Source organism: Palaemon carinicauda, chromosome 21 (genome assembly GCF_036898095.1).
Source record: "Palaemon carinicauda isolate YSFRI2023 chromosome 21, ASM3689809v2, whole genome shotgun sequence".
NCBI classification, from domain to species: Eukaryota; Metazoa; Arthropoda; class Malacostraca; order Decapoda; family Palaemonidae; genus Palaemon; species Palaemon carinicauda.
The window spans coordinates 35,301,445-35,321,547 of record NC_090745.1 but is presented as its reverse complement, the minus strand read 5'-3'; the positions used below and the strand labels follow the sequence as shown (position 1 = coordinate 35,321,547).

General features: G+C 37.6%; 1 protein-coding gene across 1 annotated transcript in view; it reads right to left on the bottom strand.

Annotated features, from left to right (window-relative positions):
* Window positions 1-20,103, bottom strand: part of LOC137614832 (enoyl-CoA hydratase domain-containing protein 3, mitochondrial) — a 121,357-nt gene that overhangs the window by 14,341 nt on the left and 86,913 nt on the right. The window contains exons 4-5 of the mRNA XM_068344493.1: window positions 13,735-13,849; window positions 8,861-8,979 (exon numbers count right to left, since the gene is read on the bottom strand). Of these exons, the coding sequence (XP_068200594.1) occupies window positions 8,874-8,979; window positions 13,735-13,849 (221 nt within the window). The 3' untranslated portion in view covers window positions 8,861-8,873. The remainder of the gene's footprint in view (window positions 1-8,860; window positions 8,980-13,734; window positions 13,850-20,103) is intronic.

The following is a 20,103-nucleotide window of genomic DNA, read 5'->3' as shown; positions in this document are numbered from 1 at the left end:
GAACTTACAAAAGAATATGGCCGAAATATGTCGACGATCTCGATAACCTTGAAACAGAAAGAAGCCATTAAAGCAGTGAAACCTTCTAAGGGGATCACCATCATTTCAAAACGTCGTAGCCCTATCATAGAAGAGATGGAACGACTTCTGCTAATCTGGATCAAGGACAGAGAGATTGTTAGCGACACCATCACCGAAACTATCATCTGCGAGCTCTGGGGGTGATGCTGGGGAGAGTTTAACCGAACCTTCCTCAGACGATTTCAAGGCATCTCGTGGCTGGTTTGAGAAATTTAAGAAACGGTCCGGGATTCATTCAGTTGTTCGCCACGGAGAGGCTGCTAGTGCGGACACAAAGGATGCAGCTGACTTTGTGAAGATCTTTGAAAGGCCAGTGCAGGAAGAAGCTAAGTAGAGCAGCAGGTGTTTAATTGTGATGAAACCGGGCTGTTTTGGAAGAAGTTGACCAGTTGAACCTACATCACCGCCGAAGAGAAGAAATTGCCTGGGCATAAGCCAATGAAGGATCGGTTGACTCTTGCCCTATGTGCCAACGCTAGCGGGGACTTTAAAGTCAAGCCCTTAGTGGTTACCCATTCTGAGAACCCTAGGGCCTTTAAGGCACAGAATGTGGATAAGGACCAGCTTCATGTTTTCTGGCGATCCAACTCGAAGGCCTGGGTCACTAGGCAGTTCTTTGTTCAATGGGTTAACCAAGTTTTCGGTCCTTCTGTGAAGAAGTATCTTCATGAGCAGAAATTGCCTTTAAAGTGCCTGCTGTGCCTTGACAATGCAATCGCTCACCCCCCCCGGATTCGAAGATGATATCTTCGAAGAATTCAAGTTCATAAAGGTGCTGTATCTTCCACCGAATACCACCTCTATCCTCCAGCCCATGGACCAGCAAGTCATCTCAAATTTCAAGAAGCTCTACACCAAGCACCTATTCAAGCAGTGCTTTAATGTCACGCAAAGCACAAACTTAACTTTGCGTGAATTTTGGAAAAGCCACTTTAACATCGTGCACTGCTTGAAGATCATAGATCAGGCTTGGTGGGAGTAACTCGACGGACACTGAATTCTGCCTGGAAGAAGCTGTGGCCTGATGCAGTTTCTCCCCGAGATTTCGAGGGTTTTGACCCCAAACCTGATCCCGTGGTGGGTGTAGCGGAAGACGTAGAGGAAATCGTCTCCCTTAGCAAGTCCATGGGTCTGAAGGTCGACGCAGATGACATAACGGAACTCGTCGCCGAACATCACGATGAACTTACCACAGAGGAGCTCAAGGAACTCCATGCTATGCCTGAGCACGAGTGATGACGAGGAAGGGATTGAGGAGGTAGAACATGTGTTAGGTTCGGCGCAAATAAAAGAAACGTTAGGAAAATATCAAGACGTGGTCGACTTCATCGACAAATACCATCCAAAAAAATTACAGGTTTGTCGTGTAGTTGCACAGTTCGATGATGTTTGCCTAACTCATTTTCGAAACATTCTGAAAAGCCGTACCAAGCAACTTTCTATCGATAGCTTCTTTAAAAAACTACAAAGCGAACTCGTGATGAAGAGGAAGGAAGTGGTTCAAAGAAAACGGCAAAGAGTGAAGAGAAAAAAATTCAATCAATTTTAAGTGGAGAGAGTGAAAGTGATTAAAATTAATCATCAAAAAGAAAAAAAAAATGTAAAAAAAAATATAAAATATAAAAATGAAAAAAAAAAAAAAGCTAAGTTAGGTTAAAGTTCACTCAGTATAAGTTAGAATAAGTTACGGTAGTGTACGTTTATCGTAGTCACCCTCTCTACCTCCTCGCCGCCCGTCCATCTCCTCTCTGCATAGCAAGATCAACACCTGCGCTGGACTTTCTAAGGTAAAGTGACGCTAAAAACCCATTGCTTATTTATTATTTCTTGATAAAGTGCATATTGTCATGTGTAATTATGTGTAGTGATTTATTAAGGAGTTATCATAGGTTTTTGGGCTCAACCACGGATTAATCCTATTTCAATGTATTCTTATGGGAAAATTCGTTTCTACATCCGAACATTTTCTACATCCGAAGTCGGTTGTGGAACGGATTAAATTCGTATGTAGAGGTACCAATGTATATACATATATATGCATATATATACATGTACATATAGATACATATATATGCACACACACACACACACACATATATATATATATATATATATATATATATATATGTGTGTGTGTGTATTATATGTATATATATATATATATATATATATATATATATATATATATATATATATATATATATATATATATATATATATATATATATATATATATGTGTGTGTGTGTGTGTATATATATATATATATATATATATATATATATATATATATATATATATATATATATATCAATGTAAATCTTTCTATTTACAGTATGTTTGTATTGTGTATTGCCATTCTAGCTCCAGCAAATGATATGGAGAGATCATCCACAAATAATGTTGCGAGAACATCCCGGATAATGACTGAGGCTATCTCATTAATTGCTAGTGCAAAAAGGGTTACACTAAGCACACTACCGTGAGGTACTCCTTCCTGGCATTTACTCTCTCATAGTTTCCCCAACTCTCACTTGAAAAACTCTATGTGAAAGAAATGACTGAATAAATAGTGGTAACTCACCTCTTAATCCAAACTCATGAATTCTTTTAAGTATACCATATCTCCATGTGGTATCGTATGCCTTTTCAAGGTAAAAAAAGACTGTCACATGGTGCTGTTTGGAAGCAAAGGCTTCACAAATAGAGGACTCAAGTCGTATTAACACATCAGTCGTTGAGTGCATTTTTCTGAATCCACATTGAATGGGTGATAAAATACCCTTCTTTTCAAGGTACCACATCAGTCTTACATTGACCATCTTCTCCATGATTTTACATAAACAAGATGTCAATACAATTGGCCTATAATTTGCTGTTAAAAACTTGTCCTTACCAGGTTTTCAAAAGGCTAAAATAATGGCTAGTTCCCAACCATTTGGATAACTATGATCATACCATATTCTATTTATAATGCTTAAAATAAATAACTTTTTATTAAAAGGTAAGTGTCTAATCATTGCATATGGCATTCCATCGGGTCCAGGGGCTGTATCGTTACACGTAGCAAGTGCAGAATCAAATTCTCTTTCAGTAAACGGAGAATTGTATGACTCTTTCTTTCTTGTTGTAAAATTTAAAACCTCCTTTTCTTCAATGCTCCTATACTGGTGACCAGGAGCTGCTTCACACTTGCATGATACATTTGAAAAATGATTAGCTCGGTTGCTCCAGTTATATACTCATCATTTACCCTTAACACTGGTGGTGGGTTTGGGGTGAATTTTCCTGCTATCTTTTTCACTTTCCTCCACACAGATGATGTTCATGTCCTACTGTTAATGGAGGAAACAAATGACACACAAGACTGGCGCCTAGCTTCTTTCATGGCACGACAGAACTGTGCTCTACATTTCTTGTATATGACTAAATTCTCCTCAGTATGGTGCCTGCGCAATCGGGTTAAAGTCTTTCTTGTGGCTCTGTGCAGGGCAGTTAGTTCTGATGACCACCAGGGGACTGGTCGTAGTATGAATATCCCTGTTGTTTTGGGAATGGAATCGACTCCTGCTGTGTGAAGAGTTCCATTAAGTAAGTCTATGGCATCATCAACACTTTCAAACTGTTCTGCATTTCCTTCAATTTCACTTAGCTCCTGAAATATATCCCAGTCTGCCTTATCTCTGTAAAAGTGGACCATTGTTAGTGTTTATAATGATTGGTGCATGATCACTAGTATGCCAATCATCTATTTCTACAATTAAAATTGAAAAGACAGTTAGAGCTTGCAACTGATAGGTCAATGCAGGACGAGGTACCTGTCTGAACATGAAAATGTGTGGGCTCTCCAGTATCAAGGAGTCCTACATCTTCATTCTCCAAAATTGATGATATAATATTACCCCTTGCGTTTGCCAAAACATCACCCCATAAAGGATGTCTACTATTAAGATCTCCTAGTAAAAGAAAAGGTTGGGGGAGTTGTTTAATCACCTCTACTATATTATCATATGAGATGTTATCATATTTATTGGAAGTCGTGGCTTTAAAATTTCTTATGGCAGGAGGCGAGAGGGAAGGAGGTCTCTCTCTTTTTCGATTAAAAGGTTGTGAGCTATCAGGTTTTTGCACCTTCCCCACTACAGGTTCACCAGGTAAATTGGTTTCAAGTGGAACCTCCAGATCAGACAAGGACACGGCCTGAGAGAGGTTTGTACTATTACTTAGAATGGGAGTAGATGGTCTTTGAATATCTTTCAGATCTTCAAGTATCTGTTTTGATTTTTCTACAATTCATGGATAAATTTTCAATGGGACTTTCAACCTCTTTAACTACTTTCATATATTTCTCCATGTTAGAAGTAGGGATATATTTTTGTCCGTGTACTTTGGCAAGTTTTTCAAGAGCTCTTTTACGAGTCTCTCTAAAAGTTACCCTTTCCATGGTCCTAATGGCCTGAATTTCTTTTTCAAAAATGAACTTAACGCAGCTTTTAGATGTAGCTGGGTTTGCTTCCCCACAATGTATGCAATTTAGATTTTCTATGCATGCTCCATGACTATTTTTTCCACAGTTGGCACAAACAGCTGGATTATTATTCAGATTTTCCTTGCATTTCTGGCTTAAATGGCCATACATTTGGCAATGATAACATCGCAATGGTGAAGGGATATATGGTTACACCTTCAAAGATAGCCAACCAGCTTTAATGACATTTGGTAATCGGCATTGATCAAATGTTATAATCAAAGTAGCAAGAGGAATACGTTGTTCTCCAACTCTCTCTCTCATTCTGACTACTTTTACTACTCCTTGACTCCTGAGTTCATCCTCAATTTCTTTTTCCTCCATGTCCAGCATTTATGGAGCATATATCACACCTCTACTCTGGTTGAAAGTGGGGTGCGAAATGCATTTGACACTATGACCATCCAATGTTGTGAGTGTTTTCAATCTTTTGCCTTGTATTGGGATAGTTTTTCTATCAAGAGACTTCGAATTCCCTAGGGAAGAATTTTTGGCTGCCCTTCACATATAGCAACTATTTCCCTATTAGCTTTAAAAAACATTTACACGTTCATGTCTTGCATTTTCAAATTCCAAAATAAAAAATTTCTCATAATTCACTACTTCATAGTGACCAGGTAATACTTCTACTTTTCTATATTTTTTTGTACTGTCATCATTTCTCACTCTCTCTCTCTTCTCTAGTGTTTTCTTATCTTTCTTCATATGACATGAGTAAGGTTCTAATGTTACAATATCAGAACCCAAGTTGGAGCTGTCTGTACCGGGGTCCATGTTTGTATTTTCCATGTTGACTACAAAGGGGTTGGTGTTTTTTGAAAGAGCAAGCCGGGTTATCCACCTCTTACCGGAGGATGTCAGTCCTCCTATCCCATGTTGCCCAAAACTAGAAGAGGCTTCAGCGGGGACCAGTCCTCTATTAGAGAGGGGTTGCCTCTCTTAAGGTGGGCGTACACTAGTCAGTGGTGGTGGTTAGCCTCTCCCACCAACGACTCCAATGCTTGTCGTCACCCATTACCCGCAAATATGGGTGACTTAAAACTGGATCACTGGAGCCCAAATCTTAATAGACTTGGTTAGCACCCAATGGGGTCTGCCAGAGGGTGATGGCGTCTAAATTGGTACAGGTTGAGATGGAATGGCGTCCATCCCACACTGTGCCAAATCAAAAGAATCAGCCAAAGTATAATCAAACGAGCAAAAGTCATTAACAATTTCAAGCCCAAAAGGAAGAGATGGGAGAATAAAAGAAAAATCCAAAAGGAAAAGAGAAAGTGCTGATTGATTTAGTTGGATCAACAATTGGGCACCGAGGTCCAGTGGGAAAGCAGTTCCCACTGTTCATTAGAGCCCAGCTGCTAATCCCTAAGCCCCCCCCCATCCTCAACAAGGCTTCAGCATCTTGGGGATACTGGTTCTTTGATGAATTAAATCTAGGGGCAGAGAATTGGCTGACCTATGACACCATTTTTTCGTCAGCGTAATGATGGGTATAACACCCAATTTCTCCAAGATAGGATCCTGGCTGATGGTTGAAGCTTTGATAGTCAGATGCTTCTGATACCTAGTGGATTTCTGAGGGGAAGGAAGTCTGGGTACTGCAAGAGGAGGAACGTGACTAGCAGAACTGTTACGTCTCAACTCCCCTTGATGGAACTCAAAACCTCCAGTGGGATGGTAGGAGTGTCTGAAGGTGAAATAACTGGACATTGGTCGGTCCTGAGACTGTCTGCTTCATTGCCTGTGCCAGGTCCAGGAGCCATGATGTCTCATTATAATGGCAGTGTGACTGAATTTGCACCATGAGGGTGTTTCCTTGGCTTTGCTTCAGGGCTAAGGAATAGTAGAGCACGAGAGGATGTCGCCTATCCCCTTACCTGGTGAGGAAACTTGCTGTTCGCCTTGGAAAGTAGATCAATGGCATGGTGAGCAATGGCGAGATGAAGGCTGATAAGGCGCTCGCACCTACATCACCACGCACAAGTAAGGTGTTTTCTACCTGGGCTTGCCTTGCCACCTGTATGTAGTGCAATGAGCGTGCTAGAGAGGTAGCATTCACCTGAGTGCGCATAGTCAACATTTCTTACGCTCGCGAGTCAAGAAGAACTCACCACAGTAAGTAGCATGTGTAGTATAGGTGGCGCAGGCGGCCCCCATCAGGCAGAAGAACTCATACTTTTTGTTCACCTACCCTCTACTAATGCCTTCCATTTCTGCCAGATGTACGAGATTTCGAAACATAAAGGAAAAAATTTATATATATATATATATATATATATATATATATATATATATATATATATATATATATATATATATATATATATATATATATATATATATATATATATATATATATAACACAAAAAGACGATTCTGTCAAACTCAGTCATGCAGATGACGCAGTAAGGATGACGTCATCATTTAAAGACCACTATATCTTCATTATTTGTAAAAATAATTGGCTGAAAGTTCTGGAGAGCATGTATGTCTGTTTGAGAAGGTATAGATTTACAGACACATTCTGCGCAGACAACACATAAGAAGTTGCGTCATGCTTCTAGAGTAGCAGCGTTGGCTACGAGTCTTCAACGAAAACACTGAGCACTTACAGAAAGTACAGTTAAGCTGTACTGTAGTAATATTACTGTACATATATTACAGTAATATACACTCCAGTATCAGTGAGTACTAGGTTAAAGTACAGTATTACTAGATAGGAACAACTTTTGTTATACAGAACAGTAAGGGGATGATGAAGACTCAGTAAACTTTACCTTGGTACAAAACTGTGCTGTTACCTTACTGTGTCCAGTATGTAGTGTACATGTGTGCAAATGTACTGTGCACTGTACATATGATTATAAACTGTTGTAGAAACCAAATTAAAACAATATTAGTCAGTATTTACTGTATTATTCATCAGCTCCGGCACCTGCTCGTGGCAAGGGGCAGTGACTTTCTAGGTTAGGAGTTAGCCCACCCTAGTGTAGTATTTTTTCTCGAAAATTCGCTTATTAGGCCTGTGTCTGTAACCTAACTATCGCGAATAATGAGGCTTGACTGTAGTGCTGGAACAAGTAGCCGAGTAATAATGTCAAGGCACTCTCTTTAAGAGAGAACTACCATGTAAGACTAGTTACTTTCCTAAAGAGATTTGTAGTCTTCCTTATTGGAACTGTGAACAAAACATTTTAGAAGGGGAACTACTGTACATACAGTTCTGTGCTTCATAAGGTACAAAACATCTGGAACTGAAGGTTTTTATCCTCATAGGAATAAAATTTACTTTAACACATGCTTATTTTTGATGCACTTCTGCTGTTAAGTAAAATCCCTTACAAAAATACAAAACAAAAGAAACAGTATCACAAGCAAGAGTAAGAAGCGATCTAACAGTCAGGGAGAGCAGCAATAGAATAGCCTTTCTCGACATGCCAGAACACAGAAGTGATTTAATAAATCTGTGCAACCCCCAACCTACTGCATACTGACTAACACACCTACCTTGTTAATTATTCAATGGCTGGTTCAACTCTACTGACACTCTCATTAAAGGATGAAAGATTTGATTCTGCATAAAAAGATATTATATAAACATATTACAGTATACTCTACGTATATAAAGCCTCTTCTAATAATTTCCATGAGTAATATCCTTATACAGTAGGACAAAGTTAACACAACAATTTTCTCATGGAAAAATGTGTAGGCTTACTTTTTGTTTTTAATAAAGCTCTATAAAGGCAAATTCATCTCATTTGTGTAGAGATCAAGAGGATTACATCCCATGGCTTAAACAGTATAACTCTCATAGTGGGGAAGGCATGTGGAAGAGGTTCTTTTTAATGTGGTTGAATGAATAGTAATCAATTCCTTGAACTCGACTCTATATGCCAAGTTACTAATTTCCTTTGGTACGAATTGGTCAAATGCATATAAGTGAATCCATATATGAGGAGGGTTAACTTCATTTAATTGTTTTCTACCAAGGAGAGGTATAGGTAGGTTAAAAAGAAATGATGGGGGAGGGAAAATAAGTAAAGATAAATTACCTATTGACTTAGTCATCTTCAATTGACTCAACTCAACATTATAATAGCAAACTGAAAATAGTGTTCCTCGTGTTACAAGCAAACATGGTTTTTCTTAAAATGTGATAAAACTCTGGAAGTAAGTGTCACATTAAACCTGACCATGAAGAAAGTACTATTACTATAAAAAAAATCATTGGGTACTGTATAAGACTTACAAGAGGAGCACAATTAACATTCATGAGACCAATTTGGCTTTCTTTTCTCAATGAAGCTGTTTATTCCTTCTTGTCCATCAATCATGTTGATGTTGTCCACCATAACATTTGATCCCTCTCTGGAAGGGAGAAAAAAGTTAGTATATTTAATCTAAATAATAACATAATTAAAAAGGGGGAAGATTATCCAACCCAATGAGCCAAACTTGACTAAAATGAAGCTGGCCCGAATAAATTTGTGATAAAAAAAGTCGACACAAAAATGTGCAACAAATAAAAATATATACATAATTTATTACATCTGATTCTAGAAAATGATAAAATCTAAAACAAGAGCAATTCTCAGAATTCAATTCAATGTCAGACATACTTTTCAGACTGAGGAAGATTTTTCTTTATATGTACTAAAGACTGCATTCACAAAAAGTGTCATTTGGTTAAAATTGGATTACACTCACTGCAATTGGGAACACTCTTAAGATGTTTATCATTAAATTGGAAGTGACTAACCAGCCCAGTCACATATGACTTACAAAGCTAGTAAATCTAGGAGGGAAAATACAATACATATCAAATTAGAGATATGAAACATTGATATACAATTTGAATTTTCTAAAGTAAACCTAATTTTCTTAAGAAAAAAAAAAACATTAAAATCTTAAAAGGAGAAACTCTCAGCATCCAATAAAATGTCAATGAATGTTTTCTGCCCAAAATATGAAATTATTTTACTTTTAAAAACTACATTAACAAAACATGTCTTAAGGTTAAAGTAGTTTTACACTCACTACATTTTGGAACTATCTCATGAGGTGTGCACATTAAAATCCCATTGGGTAATCTCCTACAACCAATACGCAAATTTTGCTAAAAATTACTTTGATCCTTTTGTCAATATTCTCAAGCTTCCATGGAGTCACAACTGGTATGATTTATTTCAATTATCATTAGATTCCTTATGACAAATAGTTTGTGTTTTTGCTACTATAAAAGGGATTTTGATTATATTAGGAAAGGTATAAGGAAGGACCTTTCTCACCGGACGTCACAGGCCGCCCCAGAAAATGCTGTATTGCAGTTACATAATCATAAATGGAGAGTTTAATGCAAAGTTGTAGTGAATTCATGGTTGATTTAGCACTGAAATTTACTTTCTAAATGTTATCAACTCCAACATGGGTAGGGATCCAGCATATTTCAACATTTACCCTTTGTGAACAGAACTTATAAGGAGCTCTTTAATGTGTAATACCAGTTGGTTGTTTTATGTGTAATCTTTGAGGACCTCTACGACACTTCTTGAATCAGAACAAATGACAATATCTTCAATTGTTTTAACAAATTTATTCGTTAATAAAATGGCTGATAGTTTAAATGTAAATACTGATTCTTCAATAGTTAATGAAAACTAACTTGCTTTCTCTGAGGATTCTGTAGCACAGCCAGCATCCATTGATTATTTAGAGCCATCAGTACATATAGCACTGAAGGACCTTTCCTTTGAGTATATTCCCAGGCATTATGTTTAAGGTGACTTGGTGCATAATTGTATTTCTTTTAGGAGCATATTCTTGTTTTCGTTATCATTAAAGGTGGAGGAAAAAAAAGATGGTTTAGTTGAAGTCATCATGATGTTTTTAGATTTTAATTGGGAATGGAGGTTCAATCTCAATATAAGGGGAAAAGTGTCTTCTAACTTTCTTTTAAAACTCAGCAATTTTGGGGAGATTTAAATGCTCTACTACAAATTCTTACACCCCAAGTTTGTATTGGATCTAATGAATTTATAGTAGCTTGATCGTGATACATATAATGGGCTATTATAATCTATCCTTGATAAGACTAATGCTCTAGAAATCATCAGTAGTTGATTCACTTGTGCCCCATATTGTATGAGATTATTTCATAATTAGGCCAAGAAAACTATTAGAATTAGTGTTGATATAAAATGTATGCTTTAAAATTTAGATGAGTATCAAACAAGCCCCCAAAAATTACTTTAATTTGAAATTAGATTTGAGCATTACCTAATGTGAGATATCTACCTTGGTTTTGTTTCTATACAATATTTTTCTAAATTATTTCTGCCTGATCTTTTACTGCAAAAAGTTTGAACTCAACAGATGCAGTTCTAAAAGGGATTTTGACGAATGAAAAATCTATTTCTGGGGAGAGACCTGTGGCGCCCGGTGAAAAGGGTCCTTCTAATATACACTTTTCTGATAAAACCTTCCAATTATACCAGAGAAAGATAAAAGCATGGAATGCAGAGGTTACTACCCTCGCGCGAGCACCTTGTGGGTATTGTGTATAAAGCAAAGGCGCGTGAAAACCACTATTCACAGGCTGTCTTCCATTTAGCTAATTCCTTCGTCAAAGGGATGGGTCGATACAGAGGCACCAGCTATGCTACCAGAGCCACGCCACCCACGCCCCAACGCGAGCGCCATCTGAACATCATCCTTCTACTTTGGACTTGCTAGCTTGTGTGTATAATTTTGTGCTCTCGGCTTTTTCCCTTTGGTGGATTTATTTCGTCATGACCCAAGCTCCATCTTCACCCATTCCAATGTTAAGTACCATAGTTTGTTTTGACAGCTTTTTGTAGTACCGGGCATTTGTCATCTTCCCAGTTTAGTCTGTTTTATCTCTACCGGCTGGGCCCTCCGCGGCGTCGGCGGCCATTGTTGTTTTGCCTTGTCTCGCTGGGAATTCATGTTAGTCTTGCTCGTTTGGTACTCTGTCAGTTAGGTTCTTGGTTAAGTCCCTGGCATTATGCCTTTTTGAACCATTATTATTATTGTTGTTATTATTTTCCCATGGTACTTTTTGCTAGCAAGTCCAGTCTACGTACAAGAATAGCGTTCTGGCTTTATTATAGTTTCGTACCCGCCCCGCGAGGCGTTTGTCAGTGGACTATATCGCTGTAAATTTGGTTCTAGCAGACGTTATTCTTCGTTCGTAGTCTTGTATTTATGTTACAATTTTAATTGTTATACTTTTATAATATTGTTGTGTGCTTATTAGGTTCTGATAGTGTAACCACGAGAGCGAGAGATTGGAGTTCCTGTTTTCTGTCCTCAGTCACGAGTTACCCCTTTCTCTCGTTATCTTTCTTACCTCGGGTATGTGAGTGGATTTCCCGTTTTCCGTTTTGTACATTCAACGAGTTCTCCCTCCCCCCTCTCCCTTTACGGGTATATGATATCTTACAAGTTATTTAGTTTGTGGTTAATATTGAGGTAGATAGCGTTATTTAATAGGTCCCGTTACTGTGTGAGTTATTATTTTGGGATGTCATTAAGACCCCCCCCCCCCCCCCCCCCCCCGTTCCCCTCGTAGTTCCGTCCTCTCCCCGTTACGGCTTGGGAGTAGGATCTGAACATTCATCCACTCCGCCTTGATTTCTACTCCGCCATGAGGGATACTCAATGAGTTTGGAACTTTTGTTATATATTGTTTAAATACAACCCTCTGGGAGGGCCTACATACAGTATATTGTTTAGATACGACAATACTTTTAAAAGATTCAGAGCCTCAACACATTTAGCTTTTAATGCTTTTAGGTGAGAAACCCATGTAAGTCTACAATCAAATTTCAAACCTATAAATTTAGCTTCCCTTACACATGGGATCCGTTGACCTTTAATGTATATATCCAGGTCTGGATGTGCTCCCCGGATACGACAGAAATGTACAATAGTAGTTTTACTTGTCGAGAACTTAAATCCATTCATATCAGCCCACTGGATAATTTTGTCTTGAGAGTTGTAGTTTTCTCCCAACCATTGCCATTCTAGCTCCAGCAAATGATATGGAGAGATTATCCACAAATAATGTTGAGAGAACATCCTAGGGAATGGCTGAGGATATTCCATTAATTGCTAGTGCAAAAAGGGTAGCACTCAGTACACTTGCCTGAGGACCTCCTTCTTCCTGGTATTTACTCTTAGATAGAGTTTCCCCCACTCTCACTTGAAAAACACTATGTGAAAGAAATGCCTGAATAAATAGTGGCAGTGAAAGAAATGCCTGAATAAATAGTGGCAGCTCTCCTCTCAATCCCAATTCATGAATTGTTTTAAGTATACCATATCTCCATGGGGTATCATATGCCTTTTCAAGGTAAAAAAAAACTGTTACATGGCGCTGTCTGGAAGCAAACGCTTCATAAATAGAGGACTCAAGTCATATAAACACACCAGTTGTCGAGTGCATTTTCCTGAATCCACAATGGATGGGTGATAAAACACCCTCCTCTCGGAGGAAAAAGCAATATGAATATCAAGGGAGGTTCATAATAACAATAATAATAATAATAAAAATGAAGATACAGTGAATGAAAGAAAAAATAAATTCCATAAGGAAAGATAATGTCTTACTTGCTAAAGGGACTTAAGAGTCTCTTCCTAAAGAGTTACCTTTGCCTGGTGAAAGGTTCTTTTCTTATTTTGTTGGATATGCACCCTATATTGAGTGCCTTTTGTGTCAACAGTCCATTATAATCAGCCCAAGCACCGAAAGAATTATTCTTTCTTAATTAATTGATTACACAAGTTCTTTGAAGAAACAGCAAGAATTACCCTTTATGCTCCTTCTAGTTTAAAATCTTACCATAATTATGATGATTTTAATGTATTTTTTTCACTGAAGGACCATTCTGATATGAGATTTAAACTGAAGAAGGAAAATATTTAAGAATTGGAAAGTCACTGACCATAGGGTGAAGAGAATGGATGAAAAGTAATATGGTGATATCTCACTCGAAAACATTCAGGGTTTTAGTAAATAATCTTCAATAATTCAAAGTGGAAGCATAATTTAAAGCTATGAGATGACATTACATTACCCAATAAACTTTAAATGTATTTCACCTGTAGGCATCTTCAACCTTCAATTCCAATTGCCTGTACATAAACGACTTCCCCAGGGCAATTACTACTTTGCTTTTGTTTAAAATAGCATCTACAGTCCTCTCAACTTCACTGTCTGGAAAAAATAAAGTAAAAGTCAATTTTGTACAAGCAGCTGAATAAATTTCTTCAGATATTACCATTAGTACAATTCATACATACCAGTACAGTAATTAATTTAATCTCTTAAAATCATAACATTAAAAAGGATAGTTGCAAAACCCTAAATCAATACTGATAAAACTTAACTCTTGTGAAAACCATCTTCAACACTTTAAGAATAAATTCCAATGCTCTCAGAGCTAATACATTAAACCAGGAATGATTAATCCTAAAAGACCTTGTATTACATGCATGGTGCAAATTTTCATACACTAATAAATTCTCATAATATCCATGTTCCTGTATTCTCCAAAACAAAATACATTTCTTTAATTTATTTCCAAAATGTCTCGTCAATAACAACCACTCTTTCATGTAATTTACCAAAACCTTTCTTCTGTTTTTTATATTTTTAAATATACTTGCTACAAAGTAACTGCTCTCAGTATGGTACCACACAATACTATATCACGAGATTCATTTTTCATAAATTAGACAGATATTTGGTAGACAAAGCACTGCGTCAGGTAGATTTAAACATATAAAAAAATTCCAATGGACTAATTGATCAATCTAAAATAAATAGTAACACTGCACTGTGGCAACATTATAATGATGTTTCTGAATACTATCTTATGAGGTATTTGCTTTCCATATGCCTGTTTCAACTAATGATGTCTTTTACAGCTTAGCCTGATTCCAGTTCTAGACCATGAACAATTGGTGTACAGTATTATCAAAGTACTAGCATAATGGAGATATTTGTTAGGCTTATGTGACTTTGAGGATGGCCTCCATGATGTTTGTATAAATGATTGACCAGAGATAGTGCATTTTCAGATGACATAAATGGTGTGTGAAATAAATATTCGGAGAGCATGAGATGGTATACTACAGATTTAACAAGGCGTGAATAATTTCAATAAATTGGTCCGACTGAACTGTTAGTAAATATTGCTGATTGATTGATTGATTTAAAGTTTTCTGGTATCCTGACATCTAAGGTCATTGATACCGATATCATTTATTGTATATAAAAAATAAAAGTATATTCAATTAAAACCATAAAAGTTGAATATAATTATGAAGTTAAATAGTTTTCAGAAGACCTACTTCTGAAAAAAATCTAAAAATGCCGCTCACATAGCAGGACACATCATGTCCAAGAATCTTGGCTTAGATGAACCTGCCATCCTCACCTCAAGCCTCAAACAGATATCTATTTCATAAGTTATAATTGAGGCATTCGGCCAACAAATGCCTCACTGTTAAAGGTACTAAACAGTCGTCACAATATGGTTGGTGGTGGCCCTTCAGCAAAAACTCGTGTGTCAACCCAGTGTGACCAATACGGAGACGACAAAGAGTCATCTTCCACTCTCAGGACATCAAGTTATACCTCAATGGAGATATGAACTTTGTTATTTCTCTTATTTTATTGCCATCTAAACTATCCCAGTGCTGTTGCCATCTATTACAAAACAATTTCTTGATGTTAGGTAGCAAATTATTACAGGGAATGGGATACCTTCTTGGTAGCAACTCGGATGCAGCATTCTTCACCAGTAAATCTGCCTTCTCATTTCCAGACACATGTACATGTGCTGGAACCCAACAAAATCGAACCATTATACTTCTCCCTCCAATAATAAAAAACCATTCTAAAATCTTTAAAACTAGAGGGTTACTAGAATTAAAAACTTCTAAAGCTTGAATGACACTCCTTGCATCACTAAAAATGGTAAAATTACCCTCCTTCTCCAATGCTATTTTCTCAATAGCGGTTAGTATGCCATACAGTTCGGCAGTAAATACGGAAGCTGTTAGAGGAAGGGCACCTTTACAATTAAAACCATTACTATGTACTCCAAATCCAACGCCAACATCAGATTTGGACCCATTAATATATATAAAAGTCAATCCCATATGTTTTGCAACATGTTCCAAAAAAAAAAGAGACCTGAATTCCAAGTCAGTCATATTCTTCTCAACTCCAATAAAGTATTTACTTTACTTACTTTGATAGCTGCTTTTCCGGTCCCATACAGCAGGGGAAACCCCACTCTCTACAGGACCTCCACTGTCGTTTTACCTTGATCGTTCAGAGTATTTAACGTTTCATGTTGCGTATTATTCATTTACTGTTAAATCGTCACGTTACAAAAGGATACCTCAGGTAAATTCCATGGAGGTGTTGATGATGCCTTAAATGGAAGCATCTTAATTCTAATTAAATTAAACTGTTTATTAATTGTTTCACCCGATAGCCATGAGGTTGAGATTTTGGGTGTAACTCAAAGTATATTGAGTGCCTTCCAAGGCTTGCAGTCTGAAAGGCTAATGAATTAGGGAGTGTTTGCAATCAAAACCAATACTGAATAATAGAAGACATTCGGTAAAGGACTAGGGGTAACTCCAGCATCAACAAGGAGACTTAGAATAGGTGAGGTTCTAAATGCTCCCGTGGACAATCTAATACCAGTAAGATGTATTGAATCTAATATCTTTCATCAGCTTGGGGTGGCTGAAGAGTATATTTCACATCCATAACTAATTTTAGAAAAAATCAAAGCCTTGTATAATTTTAAAATAGTATTGAGGTCTGGTCCCCATGATGTATGGGGCAATTCTTTTAGAATATTCAGAGCCTCAAGACATTTAGCTTTTAACACTTTTAAAGTGAGAAACCCATGTAAGCCTACAATCAATATCAAACCTAAAAATTTAGATCCACTTACACATGGGTCTGTTGAACTTTAACGTATAATTCTGGGTATGGGTGTACTCCCCGGATACGAAAGAAATGGATAATAGTAGTTTTACTTGTCGAGAACTTTAATCCATTATTATCGGCCCACTGGATAATTTTGTCAATTGAGAGTTGTATTTTTCTCTCAACCATTGCCAATCTAGCTCCAGCAAATTATATGGAGAGATCATCCACAAATAATGAGAGAACATCCCGGGGAATGACTGAGGATATCCTATTAATTGCTAATGCAAACAGGGTCACACACAGCAGACTACCCTGAGGAACTCCTTCTTCCTGACATTTAATCTCTGATAGAGTTTCCCCACTCTCACTAGAAAAACTCTATGTGAAAAAAGTGACTGAATAAATAGTAATAGCTCTCCTCTTAATCCCAATTCATGAATTTTTTTTTAAGTATGCCCTATCTCCAAGTAGTATCACATGCCTTTTCAATGTCAAAAAAAGACTGTCACATGGTGCTGCTTGGAAACAAAGGCTTCATAGATAGAGGTTTCAAGATGTATCAACACATCAGTCGAGTGCATTTTTCTGAAGACATTGAATGGGTGATAAAATACCCATCTTTTCAAGGTACCACATCAGCCTTGCATTCACCATCTTCTCTATGATTTTACATAAATAAGATGTCAATGCAATAGGTCGGTAGTTTGCTGCAAAAACTTGTCCTTACCAGGTTTTAAAAAGGCTAAAATAATGGCTAGTTCCCAAATACTTGGGTAACTATGATCATGCCATATTCTATTAATAATGCTTGAAATAAATAACTTTGTATTAAAATGTACATGTTTAAAAATTGCACATGGAATTCCATCAGGTCCAGGGGCTATATCGTTACAAGTAGCAAATGGGGAATCAAGTTCTCTTTAAGTAAAAGGAGAATTATATGATTCTTCCCTTCCTGTTGCAAAATTTAAAATTATCTTTTCTTCAATGCTCCTATAATGGTGACCAGGAGCTGCTACACACTTGCATGATACATTTGAAAAATGATCAGCCAGTGCATTGCTAACTTCATTTGCTTCAGTCATATACTGACCGTTCACTTTCAACACTGGTGGTGGGTTTGGGGTAAATTAACCTGCAATCCTTTTTATTTCTCTTATAACAGAAGATGGTGGTGTTCTACTGTTAATGGAGGAAACAAAAGACACCCACAACTGATGTCTAGCTTCTTTCATGGCACGACGGAACTATGCTCTACACTTTTTGTATGTCATTAAATTTTCATCAGTATGGCGTCTACGCAATCTAGTCAGAGATTTTCGGGTGGCTCTGTGCAAGGCTCTTAATTCTGGGGGTCGTCTTTTAAATAATCCTTTGGTTTTGGGAATCAAATTGATTGATGCTGTATTGAGAGTTCCATTCAGTAGGTCCAAGGCATCATCAATACTTTCAAACTATTCTGCACTCCCCTCCATTTCACTTAGCTCACGGAATTTAACCCAGTCTGCCTTGTCAAGATTCCATTGGGGCGGACCGTTGTTGGTGTTTATTAATGATTGGTGCATGATCACTAGTATGCCGATCATTTAATGTCCTCCGATTGAAATCAAGAAGTCAGTTGGAGCTTGCAATTGAAAGGTTAATGCAAGACAAAGTACCTCTCTGAACATGGAAGTGTGTGCGCTCTCCTGTAATAAGGAGTAAGACATCCTCATTCTCCACAATTGATGAGATAATATTGCCCCTTGTGTTTGTCAAAACATCACCCCATAAAGGATGTCTACCATTCATATCTCCCAGTAAGAGAAAAGGTTGAGGGAGTTGTTGAATGACCTCTACTAAATCATCATATAAAATACTATCATTTGAAGGTAAGTACGGACAGCATTTTGTATATTTTCTCCCTATATCAATTTGTACGAAGAGACATAGGTATTCGGGGAACATCTCGACGAACGTACATAAGACTTCCGCCATGGCTCCCTGCTTGTTGATTATATGGTGTTCTATAGCTAACATACTCTCGAGGACTAGGAGTGTTACCATCAAGCTTACTTTCCTGTAACCATACAATTACAGGGGAATTTTCGTGAATTAGGAGCTTAAGTTCTTCATTTTTGGCCCTTAGACCCTGACAATTCCATTGCAAAACGGAGGAGAAAACCTCCCATTAGTGGTTTTTAATCTAACTTTATTACCTGTAGGTTACTTCAGAGATGGTCTTGATATGTTGGGTTGTACGTTTCTGTTTTTTCTTTGTATCCTTTTGATCTATTTGTTGAGACGGATGGTGGACCTCAACTTGAATTTCTGATTTATTCAGTTTATCTTTTGGTTCACTTGAAACATCAACAGACAAAACATCAAATTTATTTGATGTCATAACTTTAATGTTTCTAATGGAGTGGGGAGATAGAGATGGAGGTTTCTCTCTTTTACAATTAATAGATGGTGGGATTTTAAGTTTTTGCACCTTTCCCACTACAGGTGCATCAGGAAAGTTAGTCTTAAGTGGAACCTTCATCAAATCAGGCAAGGACATGGTCTGAGAGAGGTTTGTACTAGTTTTTGTAATGAGGGACGAAGGCTGTACAGAAATGGGCAAAGCCCTAGTGTTAATACACCGTGGTAAAGCCTCAGGAGGTAATATGGTTACCTCATTATTTGACATTTTATCGGATGGTATATTTCTTTTTCTAGAGCTATTGGCAGTATTAGATTGGTTTTATTTTAATGCCTTAGCATAGGTATTTGATTTATTTAATAGTCTTTTGTCATGTCCCACACTTATATGCTATAAATTCGATTTGTTGAGGGCAGCTTCCTCCAACTTATATAGCTCGCAGCTCTTGTCTGTGGATTTATGATTTGAGTTGTAATTTAAACACCTGGCTCCAAGTGCACGTTCTCCATTGTAAGATTTGGAGCAAATGCAGTAATCCCTCGTCATTTTGTGGACTCAGTGCATTGGGGATTTTCAAAAATATTCATCAAAGATTAAAAAAATGGTGCGAAAGTTACGCTGGCGCTAGCAGAAGGCAGGGAGAGTACAGCAGAAAATCGGGTATCAACACGGAGATGGCGGGCAACTCAAAATCCACCTCTCTGATTCGCTGGCCATCTCCGCTCCAAAATCTCGCAAGCTGATTGGCCGAGCCGCTGAGACGCTTTACCCAGCATCTCTCCCTGCCGTGCGCCCCACAAAGGGAGACCGCATTCATTGTTCTCTCTCGCTTCCCTTGTGTTGCTTAAGTCTTGCCGCGTGGAACTTTTTGCTGTTTTCTTGTGCTTTTTAGTGTATAATAGTGCTTGTGACGCCCTTGAAAATGGCTCTTAAACGTTCTCTACCCTCTACATCCTCTAGTGAACCCAAGAAGAAGAGAAAAATGACGGTGAACGAGAAAGTGAAATTATTGGACATGCTTAAGGTAGGCAGTAGCTATGCAGCTGTCGCCTGCATTTACGGGTGAATAAATCGACGGTTCACTACATAAAAAAAAAAGATGAAATGA